Below are 24890 nucleotides of genomic sequence, written 5' to 3' on the forward strand. Positions count from 1 at the left end.
CCGAGTAGAAATATGGTACATTTATTGGGGTATTTTAATGTCCAGGTTGGTAGGGATAGATGGCATCCTAGGCTAGATAAATCGTGTGTAGGAAAAGAAAACAGCAACAGTTATAGACTGCTTCAATTTCGTAGGTATAACAATCCAGTTATAACCAATACAGTATTTGGTCATAAAATGGCCCATCAGTTAGCAGGTATTCTTGTGATGGAACGAAGGCCAACCTCAGTGATGACTCATACAATATACTAAATGATGTTATTGATCTTAAAAGCTGAAATTTAGGAAGGGTAAATGACCTTCAGGCAAGTGATGACGTTGGTAAGACTCCCTGATGATAATTTGAGGGGAACTTTCAGGAACAGTTGAATATGAAACTTAAAGAGTCTACAATTTAACAATGTAGAAGATGTATTGAATAATCTTATGAAAATAGTTCGTGATGTAGCACATGGTGTCTTATAAAAGAAAGTTAAGACACAGCTTTAAGCTCGCAAAAACACTTTAAGCTCCGTAGAAAAGAGAAAGGGGTTTGTATAAAAAGTATTTAAGTGATAGATCATATGAGAATAAGAGGAAAGTAAGGGAGGATGAGAAGGCTTTAAAGTAAGAATTATGGAGATGTTAAGTAGAGGCCATGGATAAAATTGCCGAAGATCGGGAAGATGCAGCCAGATGGCATAATAGTAAATATTGTATTGGTTTGTTGAGAAACTGAGAGGAAGCAGTCAATCTGGACTTATCCCAGTTAAGGATAGAAACAGGGACTCAATGAGCGAAAATAAAAGTATTAAAAAGAGTTGGACAGAAAATTTTGAAAATGAGATAAACCGTGGTAAATTTACAAAAAGTGTTATAGAGGCGAACGAAAGAAGTCTACGACAATTTAAAAGCGAAAGAGGATTTATTTTAGGAAAAAGATTCAAAGCCAGTACTAAAAGGATTAAAAAATAATAAGGCCTCAGTTAATGATAGTGTATTAAATGAGTTTCTGAAATATAGTCTTTGTGAAATTAGAGATAATTTTGACTTTATTATGACTTTGAATTTTGAAACAGGGGAAGTACCTAGCAATTTTTAGTAAAACTTTAATTAAACCCCTTTACAAGGAGGGTGATAAAAAGACTGAGTGTGGTAATTATAGGAGCATTAGCTTGGTTTCTGCAGGAAGCAAATTGCATAGTATGATAAAGCTTCAGAAGAACAGTGTGGTTAATTCACCGTTTTATAGATTATGAACAGGTGTTTGATTCAGCCAACAGAAGACCTTCAGTGAAGGTCCTTTCCTTCTAAGATGCGCCAGATAAAAATATTGAAGTGATCAGAGCTATATAGGAAAATAATATTGATCCAGTTAAGATTGGAAATTAAGTTAGTAGCTGGTTTGGTATTGAATCAGGAGTTAAACAGATTTGTGGTTCATCCCCACTTATACGGATCTTTTTGACCGTATAAATATATTGCATTGCTTCTATTATATTGTACCGGATTCGAAATGCACTAGATACACATCTGCGAGAAGAGCAGCATGGCTTTAGAGCCGGCAAATCGTGCTTTGACTTGATATTTGTACTGAGAACGCTTTTTGAGGAATCAAAAGAGTGGAACAACAAGCTATATATATTTTTCAAATGATTGACGAAAATAGTAGTGACTCAAACAGATTTTACTTCGTTACAGGAACAAATAGGGTTTCGAGTAGAAATATAGTATATTTATTAGGGTATTTTAATATCTATGTTGGTAGGGATAGATGGCATCCTAGGCGAGGTAAATCTTGTGAAAGTTAGGAAAACAGCAACATTTATAGACTGCTTCAATTCCGTAGGTATAACAATCCAGTTATAACCAATACAGTATTTGGTCATAAAATGACACATTAGTTAGCAAGGTATTCTTGAGATGGAAAGACGGCGGACAACAGGGATTATATTGCTGTAAGTCAAAGACTGGCAGATAAAATCGAAGAACTCGATAAAAACCTTGGGAGAGTATGGAATCAAATGAGAAGGTAGAGCTCTCCTTTACTTGGATTACGCAGATGATATAAGTTTTCTAGATCAAACTGTTAGCAGAATGAACGGATTTTTGGACATTTTGAGAGTTGAGGGTGCAAGAACAATTTTGAAAATTAATATTAAGTAGACTAAGTTGCTTAGACTAGGAATAAATGAAAGTGAAGAGGTAGTAATATTGGGTAACGACAAGATCCAGTGGATGGCTTTACTTACCTGGGTAATATTATTAGCAGCAAAGATGGTGAATGCAGTGAGGATGTAAAAAGTTGAATAGCCAAGGCCCGGGGTTTTTCACAGTTGCAAAAAGTTTGGAAGAAAGGAAGATAATTGTACGAACCAAGATAAGAATATTGGAAGCTAAAGTTGATGACAGCATTTAAGTGCGGTTCTGAAAATGGACTCTTTGGAAGACGGAAGAGGATTTGTTAGATGTTTTCCAGGGGAATTGTCTACAAATAGTTTTGGGTAACCGTTTGACTGACTGTATTTCAAACAGAAAAAAAACCGTAAGAAAAATATGACTGTATCCAACTTTCTAGGGCTATAATAACAAAGGTTGAGATGGTTAGGAGACGTTTTGCGGAAGAAGGATGGCAGATCACCAAAGTTCGTCTTTTATGGCCACCATCTAGGGCCAAACGAACAGCTGGTCGACCTTTAATGGGATGGGAAAAGACCGCAAGGAAGAATTTGAAGGATATTAGAAACTTCATGGGAAGGGGTGAAGAGGGAAGCTTTGAATAGATTGGGATAAGGCGGCTTGGTGCTGCAGCAAGTCTCATTAGTAGTAATATTATAAACGTAAGTTGGTGCCACTTACAATATCACTTAAACAACAGCCATGAACAAAATTTAACGGCAGCAAGTCGTTGCATGAAATAGCAAATTTGGATGCAATTAACTGCTTAAGATGCATTTTTATGGTTAAAGTAAGAAGAAAAAATAAATATGAAAACTAGAAAAAAGAATGGATCAAATAGGATACTAATTTGCTCTTTATTCTAGCCAAAACTTTTCATTGCAGCTTCTTGTTTTTAGGACGGAAGTTATGAAATGTAGAAAATATTCCATAGTTTGTAAACTAAGCCGAAAAATATTTTAACCAAACATGAACACAATAAATAATAGAAAACCATCTATTCAAGTAAATTTCAAAAACAAACTATAAATGCTTCAAAGATAACCCTTCCAAATCACCTATTATCTTTTGAAAAGTTTCACTTATAGGAACGCTGCCACTGATAAAATGCATATCCCGGCAGTTATCAAGAAGTTCCTTCCTATGTTTTAAATACATAGGCCAAACCACTTTTTCAAAATAACCAGGTACGTCGGGAGGATCATAATGTCTCGTCTGCCTTCTAGCCCAGCACTCGTCATACTCAAGTTCAAAAAAATACTTCAGATCCATTAGAGGTCTTAATGGCTTATAGTTGAGCACCAAAAACCCTTCAAGAATCAAAAGCGATTTGGATGGTAATTCACTAAGCACAGTCAAGTTTTGACTAAATTCACTTTCGAATTTATTCATATCAATAGCTGACATAATATCCCAGTTGTAGTGACCTAATTCGCTTATATACTCCATTCCATCCTGATTATCCAGCTTAAAATAATCATCCTGTCGCATTATTTTCGAAGGTGGAAAATAATCCTGTAGTAATTTCGCAATGGTTGACTTTCCACCATTAGTCACTCCACCAAGAGCTACCACTACAGGTTTCATTTTTATTATCTTACAGTGAAATAATTATCTTGTAGTGAAATACTATTTAGTGAATAATAGTTTGAGTACGAATAAAAAAAAAACGGAAAGAAGAAAACTAAAACAAATGGAGTTGGGCTTGAATACAAGTTCTTACTGAGAGAAATACTTCAGACTTTCATTATGTATACAATGTATGATATTATGGATGCAAGCAAGACAATTTGGGCAATCAATAAGTACTTGACAACAATGGCAGGCCTTACAATATACTTAGCAAATGAAAAATCCTCAAAAAATGGCAGAATCAAAACTAGAAAAGTCAGACACAAAAATAGGGTAACACAACAAATGAGGCTAATCTTCGCTTGTCTCAAACTCCTATACACAAACACCATCAAATCTTCTGCACAAAGTATTCACTTTCAAAAAGTTCAAAATCTGCGTCACTGAAAACCTTTTCTTCTTTTGGCAGAGACTCACTTTTATGCTCTTTAGGTGGTTGAAAATTTCTTATAACCTGGAAAAAATATAAATAAACAATTAAAGATAAGACATAAAAATAGACTACCGATGGGACAATGCTAAAAAAAAATTCCTGACTCCAATTCCACTTCACAGAACGATTCCAGTTCCGACCCACCATTAGGGCTCTAAATTACCAATAGATTTTATCTATTGTTCGTTGGGTCTTATAAATGTCATAGTCCCTTTTTATGAAGGTTAATTCTTTTTGATTAAATTTTAGTTCCTCTTAGCTTTATTTTTAAAAGCTAAGGTTTTTTAATGAATATTTTTTCTGATTTCTACACCTTACCTTAGATTCATCAGAGTCAAGGAGGGCCCATAGGGCGTGGATTTGCTTACTGTTTTTTTTTTATTATAGTTAGTTAAATCATTTTAAAGTAAATTTCTATATAAGGCATTAAGTTAATATCCCCCCGAATCCCTATTTAAAGAAATATTACTATTTATTTTGATTCTAATTTCAATTGCCTCTCGTACAACCTGTTCTATGCCTAAATCATAGCTAATAAGGGACGTTTCTTCAAAAAGCATTTTATGGCTACAATTATAAAAGATATGACTGCTTAAAGCAGAATCAAAGGAAATATTTGAACTATTACAATATAAAGCTTTAGTCATGTCATCTTCGTGCTGTTGAAGGCGTTTTACTAAATTTTGATGGATTCTGCCAACATGGTAGTTGCCACAGTCACATGGTATTTGATAAACCCCTCTTTTGCGAGTAACTGGGGTTATATCTTTACCAGAGTTTAGGAAATGGTAGAAAAGTTTTACTACTAGTATGACTCACGACTCACTGTAGCACCAAGTTCTCTGGTATTGCGGGTGTTGCCATGTTTGAAAATGAGCAGTCAATAAAACAAAAAGAGAATTTCAAGAAGTGTTATAATGCAAGAAATCCTCCCATATAGGAGACAATGCATAATTCAACAACAGGCTCTACAACCCGACGCGGTTCGTCTTTTACTTAAAAAATTGGACCCTTCTACAGTTATATCGGTAAAATACACTCATTTTGCATAAAAACAGTTTCTGGAAATACCACCACTACTAAAAGCTCAGAGCAGCACATTCGCCTAAGGAAACTAGAGCGCCGCAAGCTCCTCCTCTGTTTCAATATCTTGAGATTCGCACATTATCCCCTCCTTTTTTTAGATCCAATTTTCTTTAGATCCCTTACAATTCCCTCCCACACCCAATTCGGAAATGACCAGCTCTTTTCGTTTATCCCCAGACGGATGGAAAAGTGCAAAATCCTTAGCAATAGATTATCCTTAATCTGTACAACGCAGTCTTACGATACGACACGAATTTATTATGTCAAACAACAAGAATTAAATGAGACACAATATAATCTAAATAATCACTCTTCCTTGTCACTTATTTATTAAAATGAGACACAAAATATTGTCGAAACGACAATCTGTATCGGTTGGTAGCCACGGGCTTACAAGGCTTGAGTTTATTCAGGTGCCTTGTATACACCCTGTTCTTGCCGGTTCAGGGAGCAAATCTCGATGCCTGCTTGACTCCAAAAGCTTATGTCCAAAGGCCATTGTAAGCTGGTGTCGCCTGGCATCAAGTCCATCTAGGCCTAGGATTTTAAGGCTATCATCATAATTCGTGAATTCCGGACCTAATTATCACACGGGTAGCTCGTTCCTGCACATTCTCAAGGTAATTTCTTTGCTCTTTACTTAGCCCCGGGTGCCACATAGGACAAGCATACTCTAAAATACTCCAAATGTACAATTTATAAAAAATCAACAGTGAAAAACGACTAAAACCGAATCGCCGAATTGTGACTAGATTATGCAACGCTATATTCGCCTTCTTAGTACAATTATTTACTTGTTCCATCCATGACATTTTTGAGTTAAAAGTCAAACCTAAAGTTGTCATATTATTTACAATTGGCACAATTATATCACTTTGACTAGGAACTTTTTTTTTTAAACGAGACTCTCATAAGTGCTGACTTTTTCCTATTAATTGAAAGCCGTTTTTCTTCACAGTCAGCATCCAGATGGCAAATTATGCCATCCGTACTAATCATGGATCCTAGCTTATGAAGTATCAGCAATGATAAATCATCTGCAAACTTCGCTCTGTTTTCATGCCAAGTCGCAATTTTGTTACAGTATTAAAAATAAAACAGGTCCCGTTTTGGTACCTTGGAGTATTCCACAGAAAACCTCAAGAACATCCGATTGTACCCCATCAGTACTAGTACACTGTTGCCGTCCGTCTAAAAAACTATAAGCTATACGAATTAAAACAGCTCTAAAACATTCCATTGACTCAAGAATATCCGGAGGACTTTCTTTGGCGAAAGCCTTTTCTAAGTCTGCTTGCAATATTTCTAAAAATACATCTTTATTTTCTAGATGCTCTGGGGCTTCTTCCATAATTTTAATTAGATAATGCACTGTGCTAGATTCTTTGATAAACCCATACTGACAGGGATCTATTTTATCACAGAAATCTTCTAGTAGCCATTTCTTTAGAAAATGTTCGAGAACTTTAGATACAATAGGGGTTAAGGATATAGGTCGTACCCCCTTTTGGTCACTCTCCCCTTTTGGATTCAAAACTTTAGGTATTGGCGTTACGACTGCCTTTTTTAAATCATCCGGAAAGATACCATTCAACAGAAATTGGTTTAAAAAGGCAGTTAGAGGTTCAGATAGAAAGACTGCGTGTTCTGTATACAGAGTTTCTGGAATGTCTCCAGGGTAGGTTGCCTTATTGGGGTCAAGTCTCTGAAGAACCTTTGCAACTTCGTGAGGGAAAATCAAAGGTATTTCAGATGGAACAGCCAAGAAGGGAACACTGGAAATTGGTGGACTGCTTCTGCAAATACTAGCAAAATACTTATTAATAGCATTTGCGTCGAGCTTATTCCAAGATTTGTCGTATACGCTTACACTTTGCCTTACAGAGGAGCCAGTGAGAAGCCGTATTCCTTTATAGTAACCGGCTGGATTTGTGGTCATGAGCTCGTTAATTTTTGAACCGTATGACTTCTCAGCCAATCTACATTCATAGACCACTTGATTTCTCAGCTTGGAAGCTTCACCTATCTTCCCTTTTTATGGAGCCTGTTGCGTTTGCGTATCAGCCTTTTCTGGCGCGAGTTAGTCCAGGGCTTGCCACCTGAGTTTACTGTGACTGTCTTCTCTGGAAAATATACATCATAAGCTATCCGTATTTCAGAAGAAAATATTCTATACATGTCGTTGACATTGCAGTTGTACAAACTTTTTCAGTTTTTCGAAATAGCCCATTTAGCGAATAGCTCTTTTCCAGACTCAGTCAGAGGCCGGCTTGAAAAATTCGCCTGGTTCCTATTCTCTTTTCCTCCCTGGGACATCAGTGCATACAAAAGTGTGTACTTTTACCAAGACTCGGCAATGTCACTGGATCACTATAGAAATCGGAAATATCTGTGAAGTTGAGGTCAAAGACAGACTTTTGAGTTGTCTTTTCACGAACAACTTATTTCAAGCTTAGCGATCGTTCAATCCAGCTGGGTAGTAGGTCGTTGAAGTCACCCATAAGAACCACAGAACTGTTTGGGTGTCTCAATTTAATCTCATCAAAACAAGCTTGTAGATGTGCTATGAGCTCCCGCCTGTAACTCGACCGCGGCGGAAAATAGAGCACTCCAACTACGAACGAGGAAAACTTACGGGGAAGAACTTTTAGTCTCAATATTACCCACAAAAGCTCGTAGTCGGAAGTCTGAGAGCCTTCATATATCTGATGCTGTATATCATTCCGAATGTACATACCTACTCCTCCTCCATGTGTGACGACAGCACCTTCCTTGTTTCGCCTACTCTTGACGAGAAAATTATAGTTACTTATCTGGGCGTTAAACTCATTGGCAGACCACGTCTCTGTTATGCACCAAATATCAGTTCTACTGTCATTTAGTCTTGTCGAAAGTTCTGTCACTCTATTGCTTAGAGACTGGGCATTAACAAGGAGAAAAGAGGGGAGGTTGTAGGAACTAGCTATTTCTTTCTTTTTATCTACCTGGGGTAGATCACCGAAAAATGCTGGAAGTTTCCCAAATTATTAGAATTTGGACAACGGGCGTGGGAGCTGCAGGGACCCCAAAAGATGGTCAGTGGATCGCCATACTCCAGTTGGGAGGGAGAAGTGGGCTAGCTTGAACAACTTGGACGTTAACTGAGAAGAAAGAAGGAGCAGCATTTTGGCTAGGGTACATTAAATACAAAAGGGAAATACCTCTCTCGTTAGAAACCGGTCTTCTATGATTATTCAATGGGAAACGCCTAGGATGGTTTGTATTTGGAGGCCTCGTCGGTTGTTGCTTTGGAGACAGTTCCTGTTTCGTGGTGTGTACGAAGCTGCATTTATGTTTGTTTGGTTACTGGCGTAGCGAACCATTCTTTCACTGGTTCGGGAGATTAAACTTGCAGTTCTGACTCTTACACTTATTAGCTGTATAAAACTTGCAAGGATGAACATAAGTACAAGCTTTAGCTTTGATGCATTTTCCGTGACCAAAATATTTGCAAATCGTCCCTTTCTTTTCTGTGTGTGGTCGACTAGTAAACCGTGAGCGACTTTGTTTAGAAACGCTTTGTTGTTTAAGCTGGTTGGCAACATCCTCTTGCAGCTCAGGTACCACAAGATTTAGCAATATATCTATTTGCTTTTGTTAAAGCTGAATGAACCTGTCTTTTCGTAAGCTTTACTGTTTGATGATGTATGGTCCGCCAAACGAGTACCTAAAACTAACCATAGACATTTCCTTTCTTAGATGTTGAATCTTACAACAGGAACAAGCGTTTTCGCCTCATATAGCATCTGAAATTCAGACGTTACGTGGGAGTTTGTTTAACCATAGGCTCCTACACTCACAAAGGAATAGACAATTCCTCTATAAAACATTTAACAAATCTTCCTCAGCATTTCAAAGCACCCCATTTTTAGAATCATACTTGACAACTGTTGAGACCAGGGCTTGAAATATTATAATCTTAGTTCACATATTTATTTCTTTGCTCTTCCAATCTTGTTCTAACTTTGAAAAAAAGCACCCTCCAACATGGTTATTCTATGTTCTATGGTTATTCAATGGTTATTAAACTATGTTCTGGTTATTCCACTTTTTGCGTCTTTTATGTCTGCATCCACACTAATGATGCAATCCAGTAAAGGAAGCTATTAACTTCGTCAATTAAATTTTCTTTCCACCTAGGATGACCTCTTCACCTTCGTTTATTCCTACTCTAAAAAACTTAGTCTGGCTATCATTGATTTTCAAACATAGTCTTGCCCTATGAAACCTTTTAACTTTCAAAAATTCATTCCTTTTGAGAAACCGAACTAATGCGTCTGTAATTATTACGCTCATTTTTATTTCCTTTTTAACAAATGGGTATAATTAAAGTTTTCCGAAAATCACTATGAGCTTCATCTTTTTTTTAAATAATATTTAAATCTTATGTAATTTATCTCTAACTTTGCAACCATCATATTTCAAAAATTCCTTTGCTATACTATCAGCATACGAGGCCTCATTATTTTTCAGCCCTTATAGAATTCTCACTAATTCCTACTCCCAAAATAAATTTTCATTCATTTCTTCTTTCTTTCATTTTGCTTTTCATTTTTTCCCCATTTCACATCTACTCAACTATCTCTCAATAATTATTATTAAACTTGATAATTATTCTCATATGATCTATCACCAAGAAACCTTCTGTCCTAGCCCCCTTTCTCTTTAACTAAGCTTAAACCGTTTTTGCCGTATGTCCTAGCTGTGTTTCTAACTTTCCTTCCTATAGTCTTCTTCTTTTAATGCACGAAATATTTCTATAAAATTTTTTAAACTAGTTCTACATTCTCAATTACATTCAGTTGAACCCCAATATTTCTTGGAAGGTCCCTCTCGAATTCTCATCCAATCTAACCATGTAAGACTGGTTTCCAAAACTCCCAAAAGGTTCAATTCAGAACGTCTGAATTTGTTAGTTAAATCTTGATAAAAAAAAAAGGTTGCCTTTCAGTTTTGTACAGTCCAAGTTGCAATTATCATATTTTTTTAAATCACTAAAATTCATATGACCTTAAGAAAAACAGCAGACCCAACTAGTGAAGGTCAGACACTGATACTTCTTTTTGGGTAAAATTAAGCATTTAAGCTGGCCTAGAACCAGATAGCAAAAATTCTTTGGAGACTCCCATATAGTTTACTTCATTTTCCAACACTTCTTTAATTCTTTAGCACCCCATATGCCCTTCTTCCTCCAGGTTTACAAATATTAAAACAATCTATAGCAACTGGGAGTCTAGGGATTTTGAATTAAAAATATTTCGGCGCCACCCCTGAAGCTATTGTCAATATAAATAACAAAACACGACAAGCTTAAACATAAAATATGAAAAAATAAAGGAAAACATACTAACATTGTCTAAAAAAGAAAGAAAACGAAACGAAATCTTTGGTTATGTGAAAGCCATATTGGATTTTGTTTAAAAGTGAGTTTTCGTGTTATGTAAAATACAATATTTGTTTTAACTTTCCTTTCGTTTTGTACAGTGGTTTGTGTCTTCAGTGTTTGTCTTTCTTTGTTCTTTCATATGTTTTGTTTAAGATAGTTTTTTTTCTTCAGTTGAAAGAGGCTTCTTGCTGGGAGCCAACATCTTTGGATTTTTTTTTTTTTCTTGTATAAATAATTTTTTTTACAGCCTTACTAAAAACATTACCCGCTTTTACATATTTTCGTTTCAACTGGCATTCATTCTATTTTCTTTTTCGAGTTAAAATTTTCAAAAGCATTCTATTTATATGAAGAAGTAATAAAAAAAAACTGTCATTGGCAGTACGAGTTCTAACAGAAGTAGAAAGCACACATAATTCTTAAGACTAAAAGTTGATAGAAAAGAAAAGGCATGACCTTTTCAGCATAAGTTTTGTTTAGCTTCTTGGATGACAGCTTCAAAAGTGCTTCTAAATTTTTTCCCTTTTTGTCTACCAGATCTTCAGAGGCGGCAATGTAATTCTCTACTGCTGATGAAGCTTTTCTCTTCTTTTGCCGTGATACTCCTAGGAACAATAATTAAGTTTGAAAATAAATTTCATATTAGCAACAACTGGATGGTTCAGTGTTGATGTCTAGAAAATCACTGCTTTCAAGATGAAAGTTCCAAAAGCTTGATCCATTGTTTCACTATAATTTAGCAAGATCAGAAAACAATTGTATGACAAATTTTCCCTGACAAGTATACACATATATCAGGTAAATCTGAGAACAATAAAGAATTAGAAAGCTTACTTTAGTAGAATAAGAATGAGATACAACAGCTGTCAAAACATCTTAACTAAGACACATATTAGACATTATATCATAAATATACTCAAAAATATTAATTTTAATCTATTCCTGAATATAAGCATTTAACATCTATAAAAGAAAAAGAAAAAATAGGTCCACTTCACGACCAAACCACCATCTTGAGCGTTCAGTGTTAATGATATGCCAACACACATGGTGAGGGACTCAGGTAAACTTTATAGTAGTCTGAAAACCCCTCCCACCCACTTTCACAAAAATCCTTAGTCTATGTTGGTTTCTCCTTCTAAAATTCAAAAATTTTCAGACTAGTTTAATTATCCTGGAAAACAACCCACTAAGTATATCTAGTTGGGGCAATAAAAGTCATTGATAAAATTATTTACCTTAAATTACCTTCAATCAGAAATCCAGAAATCAAGGTAAAATTATATATGTTGGTTCAGTGTTGGGGTGAGCAGGAACATCAGGAGCATCCCATGCAGTTCATCACGGTTTTGAATAGTCTGACCAACTGAATTTTTGAAGGACCAGTACTGCAGGAATGTCACTGTTTTATTTGCAAGGGAATTCCATATACTCACGGCATGGTTTGAGAAGAAGTTGTTTCTAGCCTTGTATTTGCTCTTCTTTGAAATAACTTCACAGGGTGGCTTCTTGTTCTGGTCAAGTTGTCCAATTGGATTGGGAATTCTCCAGAATTTAGTTGCTTGTAGTCCATCATCTCCCTTTTCCTTCTGTAGCTAAGGGTAAGAAGCTTGAGTCTCTCAAGACGCTCTGGGAAATGACTGTCTTCCATGCACTTGGTGGCTTGCCTTTGAACAGACTTCAGCGCTTGTTGTTTCCTTTGCTGAGGGGGAGGGGGCAACGCATATATCAAACTTCATTTTGGGATGGATTAAGGCAATTAAAATCTTGGTTATGACAGCAGCTACATAACGTTCACTTGATCATACCCAGTGATTGCTTGGCCTTGGCTCCAGTTGTCCAAGTGTGGCAACCCAATTTGAGGTATTTATTAACGAGGGCTCCAAAATCCTTCTTAGTATTGTTTGGGAGTAGGGGGTCTCATGATCCATTTGCTTTGACCATGTAATACTGCTGCATCAGGTTCTTCTTCCCAAAGTGCCTAATATTACACTTTTGGATATTAAACTGCAGACACCACAAACTGCCCAATTATTGAACTAGTCAAGGTCAGACTGAAGTGATGAAAGAAAAGAGGGGGCAATAATATTTGATTCGTCAGTATAGAGACTCACCTTGTTCTGGACAAAACTTGGGGCATCATTTATGTAAATGTCACAAGTATTGGTCCAAAGACGGTTTCTTAAGGTACTCCACTTAGAATATTGCTGACATTAGACATGAAGATTTCAGCACTCTCTCGATAGATTTTACTCGTAATTTTCTTTCTGACAAGAACCTATGGATCCACTCTACAACATCCAAGTGTGAAACTGCAGCATTTAGCTTCATACAAAGGCATTTGTGACAGACTTTGTCAAAGTCAAGAAGAGCCAAGTCCACGGGAATCTCATGGTCAATAGAACAGTTATATGCTCATAAGCATCAACAGGATTAGATACTTATGTCTGAGCCTCTTCAACAGTTTGATATAAATACCATCAGAAACCACTGATATATTAGGATCTAGTTTTTTCATCATGTTTTGAAGGTACAATTGATCAATTACGATGAATAACATCAGACTTTCGATCTCATACTCAGGTGAATCAAGGATAGTGCTGTCACCTGGTGCTGTGAGGACAGACACAAAATGGTCATTAAGATCACTCGCAATATGTCATAGGTCAAGGATTTCTTGGCTCCGTACCACTAGGTTTGTTACTGAATGACGTCCTGCCTTTTGGGATAAGGCATAGTGCCAAAACGTTTTGGGGTTGGATTTGGATAGCACAGGTAAAGCCTCCTCACAGTTCTGTGTCATTTTCCTCAATAATTTTCCCACTTGATCTCTAGCTACCTTACACTTAATATAGTCGATAAGTATTTTGTTTCTTCAGCTTGAATTGACCCTCATTAGCAATACAAAAGTGAAGGTTCTTCTAGGCATCCCAACAAAAGGACTACTGAAACATTTCTTAAGTATTCGTGGCCTTCTACCCATGCTAGAAATGGAAACTAAAATCTCCAAAAATAATAAGACTTTTTTAAAACTAGGAAGCTCTATTAATACAGGAAAGAATTTCCAAATCACATAACCTTCTTGTGTCTTCCCTCTGAAATGACTGTCTAGGCTTACTTCAACACAAATGATTCCTTTGGTTTTTGGCATACTTTACATCTAAAAACAGTAAAAAAGACAAAATTTTTTTTAAATTTGCAAACATAGTAAAGAGAAAACGACAACCCATAATAACCAAAGTTTTAAAACACTTTTCTTTTTTTTAATTGTCTTGTGAAAACAAAATTGCCACTTGTACCTGACTCAAGAATGGCAACAATTATCTTGATTAACCTTAATAGCAAAATTTTTCTGTAACAAAATAAAGGAAATCCGAAAAAGAGCCTAAAACCCCTCAAAAATTGCGTCAAATCAGAATAATATGTGCACCATTGGAATCAGCAAGGTCACAAACCTACTATTCCAATTCCCCACTTTGAACAACAAGGAAACTGATTTTTTGCAAGGGAAGCACCAATGTGGAATACAAGGACAAAAACAAGAAAAGCAAAGAAAGTAAAAAACGACACAAAAATGACTTCAAATACTGTAGGCAAAAAGAGAAGAAAAATTAACTAACTTCTGGAAAGAAAAAAAGGAAAAGAGGGTCATAATCAGAAATTTTATTTTAAGTTTACACACATAAAGCTTCAGTAAGACTATTCATTTGAGATTGTATATCAGTAAGGACAAACTCATCCACTAATTTACTGTTTTGGCGCCATGATGGTAAACAAAGCAAAAATTTAAAGTATCTGAAATATGCCACTTTTGTAAGGCACTACAATTCTGTTTCTGAAAAAAATGGGTAGTACAACAAAGGAAAAGAAGGACAAGAGAACTAAAACTGTGGTACAAACTGCAAAGACATCTTTCTTCATTGGGTGAAATTTTCTCATATGCTACCCTTAGATTCTTAACCACTCTATTCATCAGGATTGATCATGTAGAAGTAAGAGAACAACTGAGCGAAATTCCCAGCCAATTAACCTGAAGTAGAGCAAGGAAGAGATGCATTTTCAAAATCAAAGGTGGCCACTTGATATCAACTATTAAAACATTCCGTTTTAGCTGAACTTTAGAACCAGAATAACAATACCAAAAAAACTGCCAGGAGCAGTTTATTTAATCCAGATAAAGCAAGGTAATATTGGGCATTAACATTAACAACATTGTCAAACACTCCAGAAATGTCAACTGTTAGACAATAAAATGGATCTTTGAATTTAAATGCATCTTTTGTAAGGCAAGTGAGAATATGGTGAGCCTGCAACCAGTTAGAACTACTATGAAACCAACCAGCATACACATAAAATCGCACTTGGAATTAATTTCTGGTAGTAATAAATGTTCAAATACTTTGCTCAAAAACCATGATACAGCAATTGGTCAATAATAACTACAACTATCAGGATCTTTTCCTTGTTTAAAAATAGAGCTAAAATGACCAATTAGAAAACTATCTGGTACAATAGATTGAGTTAGACAAACTTAAAATAGCATTTACAAATTACTGATAAGAGCAGGGTGATTGAATGAAAAATGATGAAAACTAATACCAGCATTGTCAAGAGCACTGGGTCATTTTACTTTCATCAATTTGAGTGCAGAATGGATGTCATCTGATAACATGGACAAAACATCAGATTGTCAATATGGTATGGTAAAAGTTATCTTAACTTTGCAAGAAATATTTCTTGAAGGGACCTATTAACAACACTAAAAACTGAATGGTAATAGTTAGAAAAATCATGTAACTTCAAACTTGAATGAGCAACTGGTGTGCGTTTTTCCCTATTAATTCCATTCCTCCAAGAGGCTAATCTTTGGTCTACCCGAAGCATTCAAGTGAGGACAGAGTAAACTGATTTTATAGTCATGCTTAGTTTTCTGTTTAATTTAAAAACGGGCCCAGAGTACGGCTGGTCACAAGCAAACTAAAGATGCAACCAAAACTTCACTTTAGATTTAACATGCTTTATCCCAGGATCAATATTCCATAAAGGCTTTCTGGTACCTGAATGAATTCTCTCAATGATACAGATTGTAGATCAACCAACACGATTCAGGCACCAACAACAACCATCCTTACTTGACTTAGTTATCACAAATGATGCTGAACGAGTTCTCTCTATTTCTTACCGTCCTGCTCTTGGAAGCAGTGACCATGTCTGTATCTTGACTAAGATACAGATGAACAATAAGAAGGAGAACATGATAAAGAAATCCTTTACAGACTATGAGCAGATAAGGCAGGACCTATCCAGGATTAAATGGGAGTCTATTGGTGTCAAGAATATAGGTGTCTACCGCCTAAAACACTCCCATACCTGCCAAAAGAAGTAAAAAGAGCAATGAAGAAAAAGAAAAGAGCTTGGGCCAAGTATGTAAAATGTAAATGTCCCACCATGGCAGGTTTAAGAAATGTAGAAACAGACTAAGAAATTTGACTGGGAAGGTTATGAGGGACCATGAAGATACAATTGCAGCTAACTCAAAACAGAACCCAAAGATGTTTTGGCGACATGTCTCTGCAGCTAATCCGTCTAGACGAGATATCCCAGATCTAATGAGAGAGGATGGTAAAAAAGCTTCAGGTAAAAAAGAAAAAGCATACCCCCTGAATTCCAGTTTTAGTACGAATTTCTCTCCCTACCCACAGCCAACACACCACCTCCTCTACCAGAAAAACTAATCCCAGAACCAATGGTCATGCCAATTATTTGTAAAGAGGACGTTAAGAAGAGGCTAAAAAAAACTTGAGGCTAACAAAGCTGCTGGACCCGATAGCCTACACCCAAGACTGTTAAAAGAAACTGCTAAATACTTTGCCAAACCAATTGCTATGATGTTTGAGATGTCCCTCACTTCCAAAATACTTCCAAATGATTGGAAGCAAGCCAATACAACAAGAAAGGGAGAAGGGATCTTGCTAGTAACTATTGGCCTATAAGTCTTACATCAGTTGTATGTAAAGTACTTGAGGGTATCATAAACAATGCACTGGTCTCCCACCTCAAGAAAAACCAATTGCTTTGCAAAAGCCAACATGGTTTTCGAAAAGGCCACTCAATTGATACTAATCTAATTGAGTCATATGATTTTGTGACTAGACTCTTGGACACTGGTCAGCCGGTGGATGTCATATTGCTTGACCAAGCTAAAGCATTTGACAAAGTTCAACACCAACTACTAATTTTGAAATTAAAGGCATATGGAGTGCATGAATATATAGTAGCTTGGATAGAAGCCTTTCTAACTGGCAGGACTCAGAGGGTGTTGGTGTACAAGTGCAATGGCAATGCTTCCAAAATACTTCCAAATGATTGGAAGCAAGCCAACATCAAGCCAATACACAAGAAAGGGAGAAGGGATCTTGCTAGTAACTATCAGCCTATAAGTCTCACATCAGTTGTATGTAAAGTACTTGAGGGCATCATAAACAATGCACTGGTCCCACCTTGAGAAAAACCAATTGCTTATCAAAAGCCAATATGGTTTTCAAAAAGGCCACTCAATTGATACTAATCTAATTGAGTAATATGATTTTGTGACTAGACTCTTGGATACTCGTCAGCTGGTGAATGTCATATTGCTCGACCAAGCCAAAGCCTTTGACAAAGTTCAACACCAACTACTAATTTTGAAACTAAAGGCATATGGAGTGCATGAAGATATAGTAGCTTGGATAGAAGCCTTTCTAACTGGCAGGACTCAGAGGGTGTTGGTGTACAACTGCAATGGCAATGCTGTCTATTCTGAACCACTACCAGTCACAAGCGGAGTACCACAGGGCACCATCCTGGGGCCCACATTATTCAGCATGTACATCAATGACTGTACAACTAATCTGAAGAATCCTTTGACGCTATATGCTGATGACTGCAAGCTCCTAGGACTGGCCCAGAACAGCCTAAATCTGTCAACTATGCAAGAAGATCTGGACAGACTATCTAGATGGTCATCAGATTGGTGTCTACAGTTCAATGGATTAAAATGTTTAGTTCTCAATCTTGGACACAATAATCCAAAACTTGCATATCACATAGGAGACGCCCAGCTTGAGGCAGTCAGTGAGGAGAAGGACCTGGGGGTTATTGTTGACAGTGAGCTGAAGTTTCACTGCCACACACGAGCTCAAGTTGCAAAACCAAACCAAGCCATTGGCCTCACAAAGCTAACATTTACCACCAGGAAGTCGGGAGTGATTACGAAACTGTACGAAGCCATAGTCCGTCCTCACCTGGAATTTGGCATGACCTTAGCCTCTCCGTACTATAAGATGGACGTGAAAGTACTTGAGAGTGTCCAAAGAAGAGCAACTAAGCTTATCTCTGCATTCCAAGACAAATCTTACAAGGAACATCTCACCTTACTCAAACTTCCTACCTTAGTATACCGTAGGAAAAGAGGAGACATAATAGCAACTCGTAAGTTGCTAGAAAATGACCTATTAAGTCATGTCTTTTCCCTGTCCTTCTCAACTACCACAAGAGGACACACCAAGAAGCTGAAGACCCCCCGTTTCATCAAGCAAGAGCGCCAAAAGTTCTTCTCAGTCCATTCTGTCCCACTCTGGAACCGCCTATCCAAAGCCACTGTCCAATCTAAAACTCTAGATGCCTTCAAGAAAGGAGTTGATCAAGACTGGGCCAATGCTGAATGGAGGCTGAACTGGGATGTCAAATCATAACCTTGAAACACCAACAGCAAGATTTCTAAAGGAGGCTCAACACCACCTTATCTCGCTGGACATGAAATTTAAGGTAAGGTAATTTAAGGTAATAGGCACGCAAGCAGCTTTTAAACAAGTAGATATCTGGTAATAATAGGAGTTTAAATCTATACAACTGGCTTGAACAGGAACAGATCTTTAAAGAAAATGGTAAGGCACTTTAATTAAAGATAACAATGCATTGAAAGTGGTAATATATAAAGGGAGATATATACAATAAGGGGGAATATATAAAGGGAGAATACATTTCAAGTGTTATATTGGGAAGAGACTCAACTGACAATGGGATGAGGAGGTCACACTTTAGAATCAGATGGTCATCATCAATATTTTTTTTCATCAAAATTGACAACTAAGCTTATCAGTGATCCACCTGATGCAATTACATGATCAAGGTTAGACTTGTATTCTCTATATTATTAATAAATGTGAATGATTGGTTTTCCTCTCCATTATGATATCCACTGGGTAGTGATTCTAAAAGGAGAGTTGATCTATCTGAATCATGAAGGATGTCACAGTTCTATCACCAGCTAAAATCCAAACAAGATTCTTAGAATAGAGGTTTTTCAAGAACAATTTGAGTCTAGAGCAACATTTGGCAAATGCAGTCAGAGATGCTACATTGCAGCAATTACAGGGAAGGTATAAATTTACAAGGATGAGATTTCCACACTGAATTGCCCAAATATTATTGTCACAATGAAACATAGATAAGAGGAGACAAGATAAGACAATTATTCCTAAAAATTCTGCAATCACGCTGTCTAAGTAAAGAACAATGTTGGCACAATGTATTATTTTTTTTTCCATACCAGAGCACTTTGTATCAAAGGAGTTGCTGTAGAAACTTCGAAAAGGGCTCATTTGATTGGAAATTAGAATGGCTAGTGCCCTTTATAATAGTCGAAAGTCATTGGAAGGCAACTAACATCCCTTCCATGCCCACCATTTCCCCAAACACATCCAATCAAAATTTTGATATAGCCATTTTATTCAGCATAGTTGATTTTCTAATAGAAATCATGTTTTTGAGGAGGACACTCCCCCACAGCCCTCAGAGCTATGGGGAAGTGTCATTTTGTTCAACACAGTTGAAAAGTCCGGAAATTATATCTCTGAGCTGGACACTCCCCCCACAGTCTTCAGGGCAAGGGTTGTAAGTTATGCCCTGGGGCATATAAGGTTTTATAGTCAGCATTGTCATAAAAACTTGAAAAAGGGCTCATTTGATTGGAAATTCAAAGGGCTAGTGCCATTTTTAATTGTTGAAAGTAATTGGAAGGCAACTAGCCCCCCTCTCACGCCCACCTTTCCCCCAAACACATCCAATCAAAATTTTGAGATGGCCATTTTGTTCATGCAGCTGAAAGTTCTGGAAACTAGGTCTTTGATGATGACAACCCCCCCCCCCCCACTACAGCCATAAGGGCAAGGGTTGTAAGTTCCTGGGGGCATATAAGGTTCTTTTATAGAAAGTGTTGTTGTAGAAACTAAATTAAATGAGCTAGTGCCCTTTTAATAGTCAAAAATGATTGGAGGGCAACTAACACCCCATCCACGCCCACCATTTCCCTAAGCAAATCAAGTCAAAATTTTGATATAACCATTTTGTTCAACGCAGTTGAAAAGTCTGGAAATTATATCTTTGAGCTGGACACTCCCCCCAGAATCTTCAAGGCAAGGGTTGTATGTTATGCCCTGGGGGCATATAAGGTTTTTTTTTATAGAAAGCACTGTTGTGAAAGCTTGAAAAAGGTCTCATTCGATTGGAAATTGAAAGGGCTAGGGCCCTTTTTAATAGTTGAAAGTAATTGGAAGGCAACTAACCCCCCTCTCACGCCCACCAGTCCCCCAAACATTTTTGAAGGACTTCGTATCAATTTTTTTTCCATACCAGGGCACTTTGTATCAAAGGAATTGTCACAGAAACTTTGAAAAGGGCTCATTTGATTGGAAATTGAAATGGCTAGTGCTGTTTTTAATATTCAAAAGTGATTGGAAGGCAACTAACACCCCTTCCACACCCACCATTTACCAAACACATCCAATCAAAATTTTGAGATAGCCATTGTGTTCAGTGTAGTATGTTTTTGAGGAGGACACTAAGTGATTGGAGGGCAACTAATCCCCCTCTTACACCCACCTTTCCCCCAAACACATCCAATCAAAATTTTGAGATAGCCATTTTGTTAAACGTGGCTGAAAGTTCTGGAAATTAGGTCTTTGAGGATGACAGCCCCCCACAGTCCTCAGGGTGAGGGTTGTAAGTTATGCCCTAGGGGGCATATAAGGTTTTTTTTAGAAAGCATTGTCATAGAAACTTCAAAAAGGGCGCATTTGATTGGAAATTGAAATGGCTAGTACCTTTTTAATAGTTGAAAATGATTAGAACGCAACTAAAACCCCTTCCAAGCCCACCATTTATCCAGACACATCCAATCAAAATTTTGAGATAGCCATTTTGTTCAAAGTAGTTAAAAAGACAGGAAATTTGGTCTTTGAGGATGACACTTCAGCCACAGCCCTCAGGGCAAGGGTTGTAAGCTATGCCCTGGGGGAATATAAGGTTTTTATTGAAAGCTTTGTTGTAGAAACTTGAAAAGGGCTCATTTGATTGGAAATTCAAAGGGCTAGTGCCCCTTTTGATAGTCAAAAGTGATTGGAGGGTAACTAACCCCCCTCTCACACCAACCTTTTCCCCAAACACATCCAATCAAAATTATTAGATTTTGTTCTACGTAGTTAAAAGTCTTAGAAATTAGGCTTTTGAGGATTATAACCTCCTCAGAGCCCTCAGGGCAAAGGTTTTCAAAAAGGGCTCTTTCAATTGGAAATTATAAGGGCTTGTGCCCTTTTTAATAGTCAAAAGTGGTTGGAGGATAACTAACACCCCTCACACACCCACCATTTCCCCAAACACATCCAATCAAAATTTTGAGATAGCCATTTTGTTCTAAGTAGTAAAAAAGTCTGGAAATTATGTTTTTGAGAATGATACTTCCCCCACAGCCCTCAAGGCAAGGGTTGTAAGTTATGCCCTGGGGGGATATAAGGTTTTTTTTTATAGAAAGCATTGTTGTAGAAACTTCAGAAAGGGCTCATTCGACTGGAAATTGAAAGGGCTAGTGCCCTTTTTAATAGTCAAAAGTGATTGGAGAGCAAGTAACCCCCTTCTCACACCCCCCAATTCCCCAAACACATCCAGTCATAATTTTGAGATTGCCATTTTCTTCAACATAGTTGAAAGGTCCGGAACTTATGTCTTTGAGGATGACATTCCCCCACAGCCCTCAGGGCAAGGGTTGTAAGTTTTGCCTTTGGGGCATATAAGGTTTTTATAGAAAGCACTGTTGCAGAAACTTCAAAAAGGGCTCATTCAGTTGGAAATTGAAAGGGGTAGTGCCCTTTTTTATAGTCAAAAGTGATTGGAGGGCAGCTAACCCTCCTCTCACGCCCACCATTTCCCCAAACACATCCAATCAAAATTTTGAGATGGCCATTTTGTTCATGCAGTTGAAAGTTCTGGAAACTAGGTCTTTGAGGATGACAACCCCCCCTACAGCCCTAAGGGCAAGGGTTGTAAATTATGCCCCGGGGGCACATAAGGTTTTTTTTTTATAGAGTGTTGTTGTAGAAACTAAATTAAATGAGATAGTGCCCTTTTTAATAGTCAAAAATGATTGGAGGGCAACTAACACCCCTTCCACACCCACCATTTTCCTAAGCAAATTAAGTCAAAATTTTGAGATAGCCATTTTGTTCAATGTAGTTGAAAGGTCTGGAAATGATATCTTTGAGCTGGACACTCCCCCCAGAGTCTTCAAGGCAAGGGTTGTACATTATGCCCTGGGGGCATATAAGGTTTTTATAGAAAGCACTGTTGTGAAAACTTGAAAAAGGGCTCATTCAATTGGAAATTCACAGTGCTAGTGCCCTTTTTAATAGTTGAAAGTAATTGGAAGGCAACTAACCCCCCTCTCATGCCACCATTCCCCCTAACATTTTTGGAGGACTTTGTATCAATTTTTTTCCATACCAGGGCACTTTGTATCAAAGGAGTTGTCATAGAAACTTTGAAAAGGGCTCATTTGATTGGAAATTGGAATGGCTAGTGCTGTTTTTAATAGTCAAAAGTGATTGGAAGGCAACTGACACCCCTCCCACACCCACCATTTACCCAAACACATCCAATCAAAATTTTGAGATAGCCATTTTGTTAAACTTGGCTGAAAGTTCTGGAAATTAGGTCTTTGAGGATGACAGCCCCCACAGCCCTCAGGGTGAGGGTTATAAGTTATGCCCTAGGGGGCATAGAAGTTTTTTTTTTAGAAAGCGTTGTCATAGAAACTTCAAAAAGGGCTCATTTGATTGGAAACTGAAATGGCTAGTACCCTTTTTAATTGTCAAAAGTGATTAGAAGGCAACTAAAACCCCTTCCAAGCCCACCATTTCTCCAGACACATCCAATCAAAATTCTTATATAGCCATTTTGTTCAAAGTAGTTAAAAAGACAGGAAATTAGGTCTTTGAGGATAACACTCCCACACAGCCCTCAGGGCAAGGGTTGTAAGTTATACCCTGGGGGCATATAAGGTTTTTATTGAAAGCTTTGTCGTAGAAACTTGAAAAGGGCTCATTTGATTGGAAATTCAAAGGGCTAGTGTCCTTTTTAATAGTCAAAAGTGATTAGAGGGCAACTAATCCCTCTCATGCCAACCTTTTCCCCAAACATATCTAATCAAAATTTTTAGACAGACATTTTGTTCTACATAGTTAAAAGTCTTAGAAATTAGGTTGTTGAGGAATATAACCTCCTCAGAGCCCTCAGGGCAAAGGTTGTCTAAAAGAGCTCTTTCAATTGGAAATTATAAGGGCTTGTGCCCTTTTTAATAGTCAAAAGTGATTGGAGGATAACTAACACCCCTCTCACACCCACCATTTCCCCAAACACATCCAATCAAAATTTTGAGATAGCCATTTTGTTCAAAGTAGTTAAAATGTCAGGAAATTTTGTTTTTGAGGAGGACACGTCCTCTACAGCCCTCAAGGCAAGGGGTATAGGTTATGCCCTGGGGGCATATAATGTTTTTCTTTATAAAAATCATTGTCGTAGAAGCTTCAAAAAGGGTTCATTCGATTGGAAATTGAAAGTGCTAGCGCACTTTTTAATAGTTGAAAGTGATTGGAGGGCAAGTAACTCCCTTCTCACACCCCCCAATTCTCTAAACACATCCAATCAAAATTTTGAGATAGCCATTTTGTTAAACATGGCTGAATGTTCTGGAAATTAGGTCTCTGAGGATGACATTCCCTCCACAGCCCTCAGGGCAAGGGTTGTAAGTTTTGCCTTTGGGGCATATAAGGTTTTTATAGAAAGCACTGTTGCAGAAACTTCAAAAAGGGCTCATTCAGTTGGAAATTGAAAGGGGTAGTGCCCTTTTTTATAGTCAAAAGTGATTGGAGGGCAGCTAAACTCCCTCTCACGCCCATCATTTCCCCAAACACATCCAATCAAAATTTTGAAATAGCCATTTGTAGATTGCTAAGCTTATGTCTATTTCAATGGTTTTTAACAGATAGCCTAGCCTAATGTACAGGGCCTAGCCCTGCAAGTTTTGGAGTAGCTCAAAAAGAGGTTACTCTACTTCTATAGTAAATTTAAAAGGGATTATACCTATTTTGACAGGATCTAGACTTACTTGCATGAGTAGTACAATCATCAGAGTAGAACTTCTTCAGTGTTTTTTTCAAAAGTGCATCAGACATTACCAAAGTGCTTTTTCTTCAATAAGAGTTACCGGCATTGTAGACTGATAGTCAAAGTCGCGTTTTCATTTCAGGAGCAAAAAACTAGCTTGTCGTACGTAAAAGGCCGTTTTCGCGTGATCCATCAAATTTCATCTGTCTTATGCGTCGCAGTGGTTCTGTGGCTGCATCAAAATGTTTCTAGTGGGCCGTCAAAAACACACCAATTATATTGAAAAGAAAGCATATAATGGAAATAATTGATAAATAATCATATTTGTCAGAATCGTTCTGGGCAATCGTGTAGGCAACCTTCTAGCGTTACCTAAAGTAAGGGGCCATAAGGCTTCAAGGTACTATTTGTATTTTTCCCACAGCCTCCTCACATGAAAAGAGTAGTCATATAAACTTCGGAGGAGGCTGAACCGATTGGAAATCGGAACTTCTAGTGCCCATTTTAAGAGTCAAAAGTGACTGAGGACAACTAGCCCCCCCCCCGCGCCCATTTCCCCCCAAAAGGACGTCCAACCAAAATTTTTAAACCGCTATTTTGTTCAAAAAAGTTCAAAGGTAAAATAACTATGCCTATGGGGTTGATAAGAACCCCTCCCTCAGTCACCGGGGCGAGGACTTT

The 24890-nt window shown here is 37.4% G+C and overlaps 2 protein-coding genes across 2 annotated transcripts; both read right to left on the reverse strand.

Annotated features, from left to right (window-relative positions):
- Positions 1–3140: 3140 nt before the first annotated feature.
- Positions 3141–3748, reverse strand: LOC148942158 (nicotinamide riboside kinase 1-like). Its single transcript, XM_089103086.1, has one exon. The coding sequence runs from the start codon at positions 3742–3744 to the stop codon at positions 3181–3183; it is 564 nt and encodes a 187-aa protein (XP_088959212.1). The 5' UTR covers positions 3745–3748; the 3' UTR covers positions 3141–3180.
- Positions 3749–4116: 368 nt separating this feature from the next.
- On the reverse strand, positions 4117–24357 carry LOC148942159 (uncharacterized). Its single transcript, XM_089103087.1, has 3 exons — positions 24211–24357; positions 11190–11338; positions 4117–4243 (listed from the first exon to the last, which is right to left on the reverse strand). The coding sequence occupies exons 1-3, from the start codon at positions 24275–24277 to the stop codon at positions 4121–4123; spliced, it is 339 nt and encodes a 112-aa protein (XP_088959213.1). The 5' UTR covers positions 24278–24357; the 3' UTR covers positions 4117–4120.
- Positions 24358–24890: the final 533 nt, after the last annotated feature.

This window comes from Artemia sp. Qi Xiang Cuo, chromosome 17 (genome assembly GCF_049724085.1).
Source record: "Artemia sp. Qi Xiang Cuo chromosome 17, ASM4972408v1, whole genome shotgun sequence".
In the NCBI taxonomy this organism is placed as follows: domain Eukaryota; kingdom Metazoa; phylum Arthropoda; class Branchiopoda; order Anostraca; family Artemiidae; genus Artemia; species Artemia sp. Qi Xiang Cuo.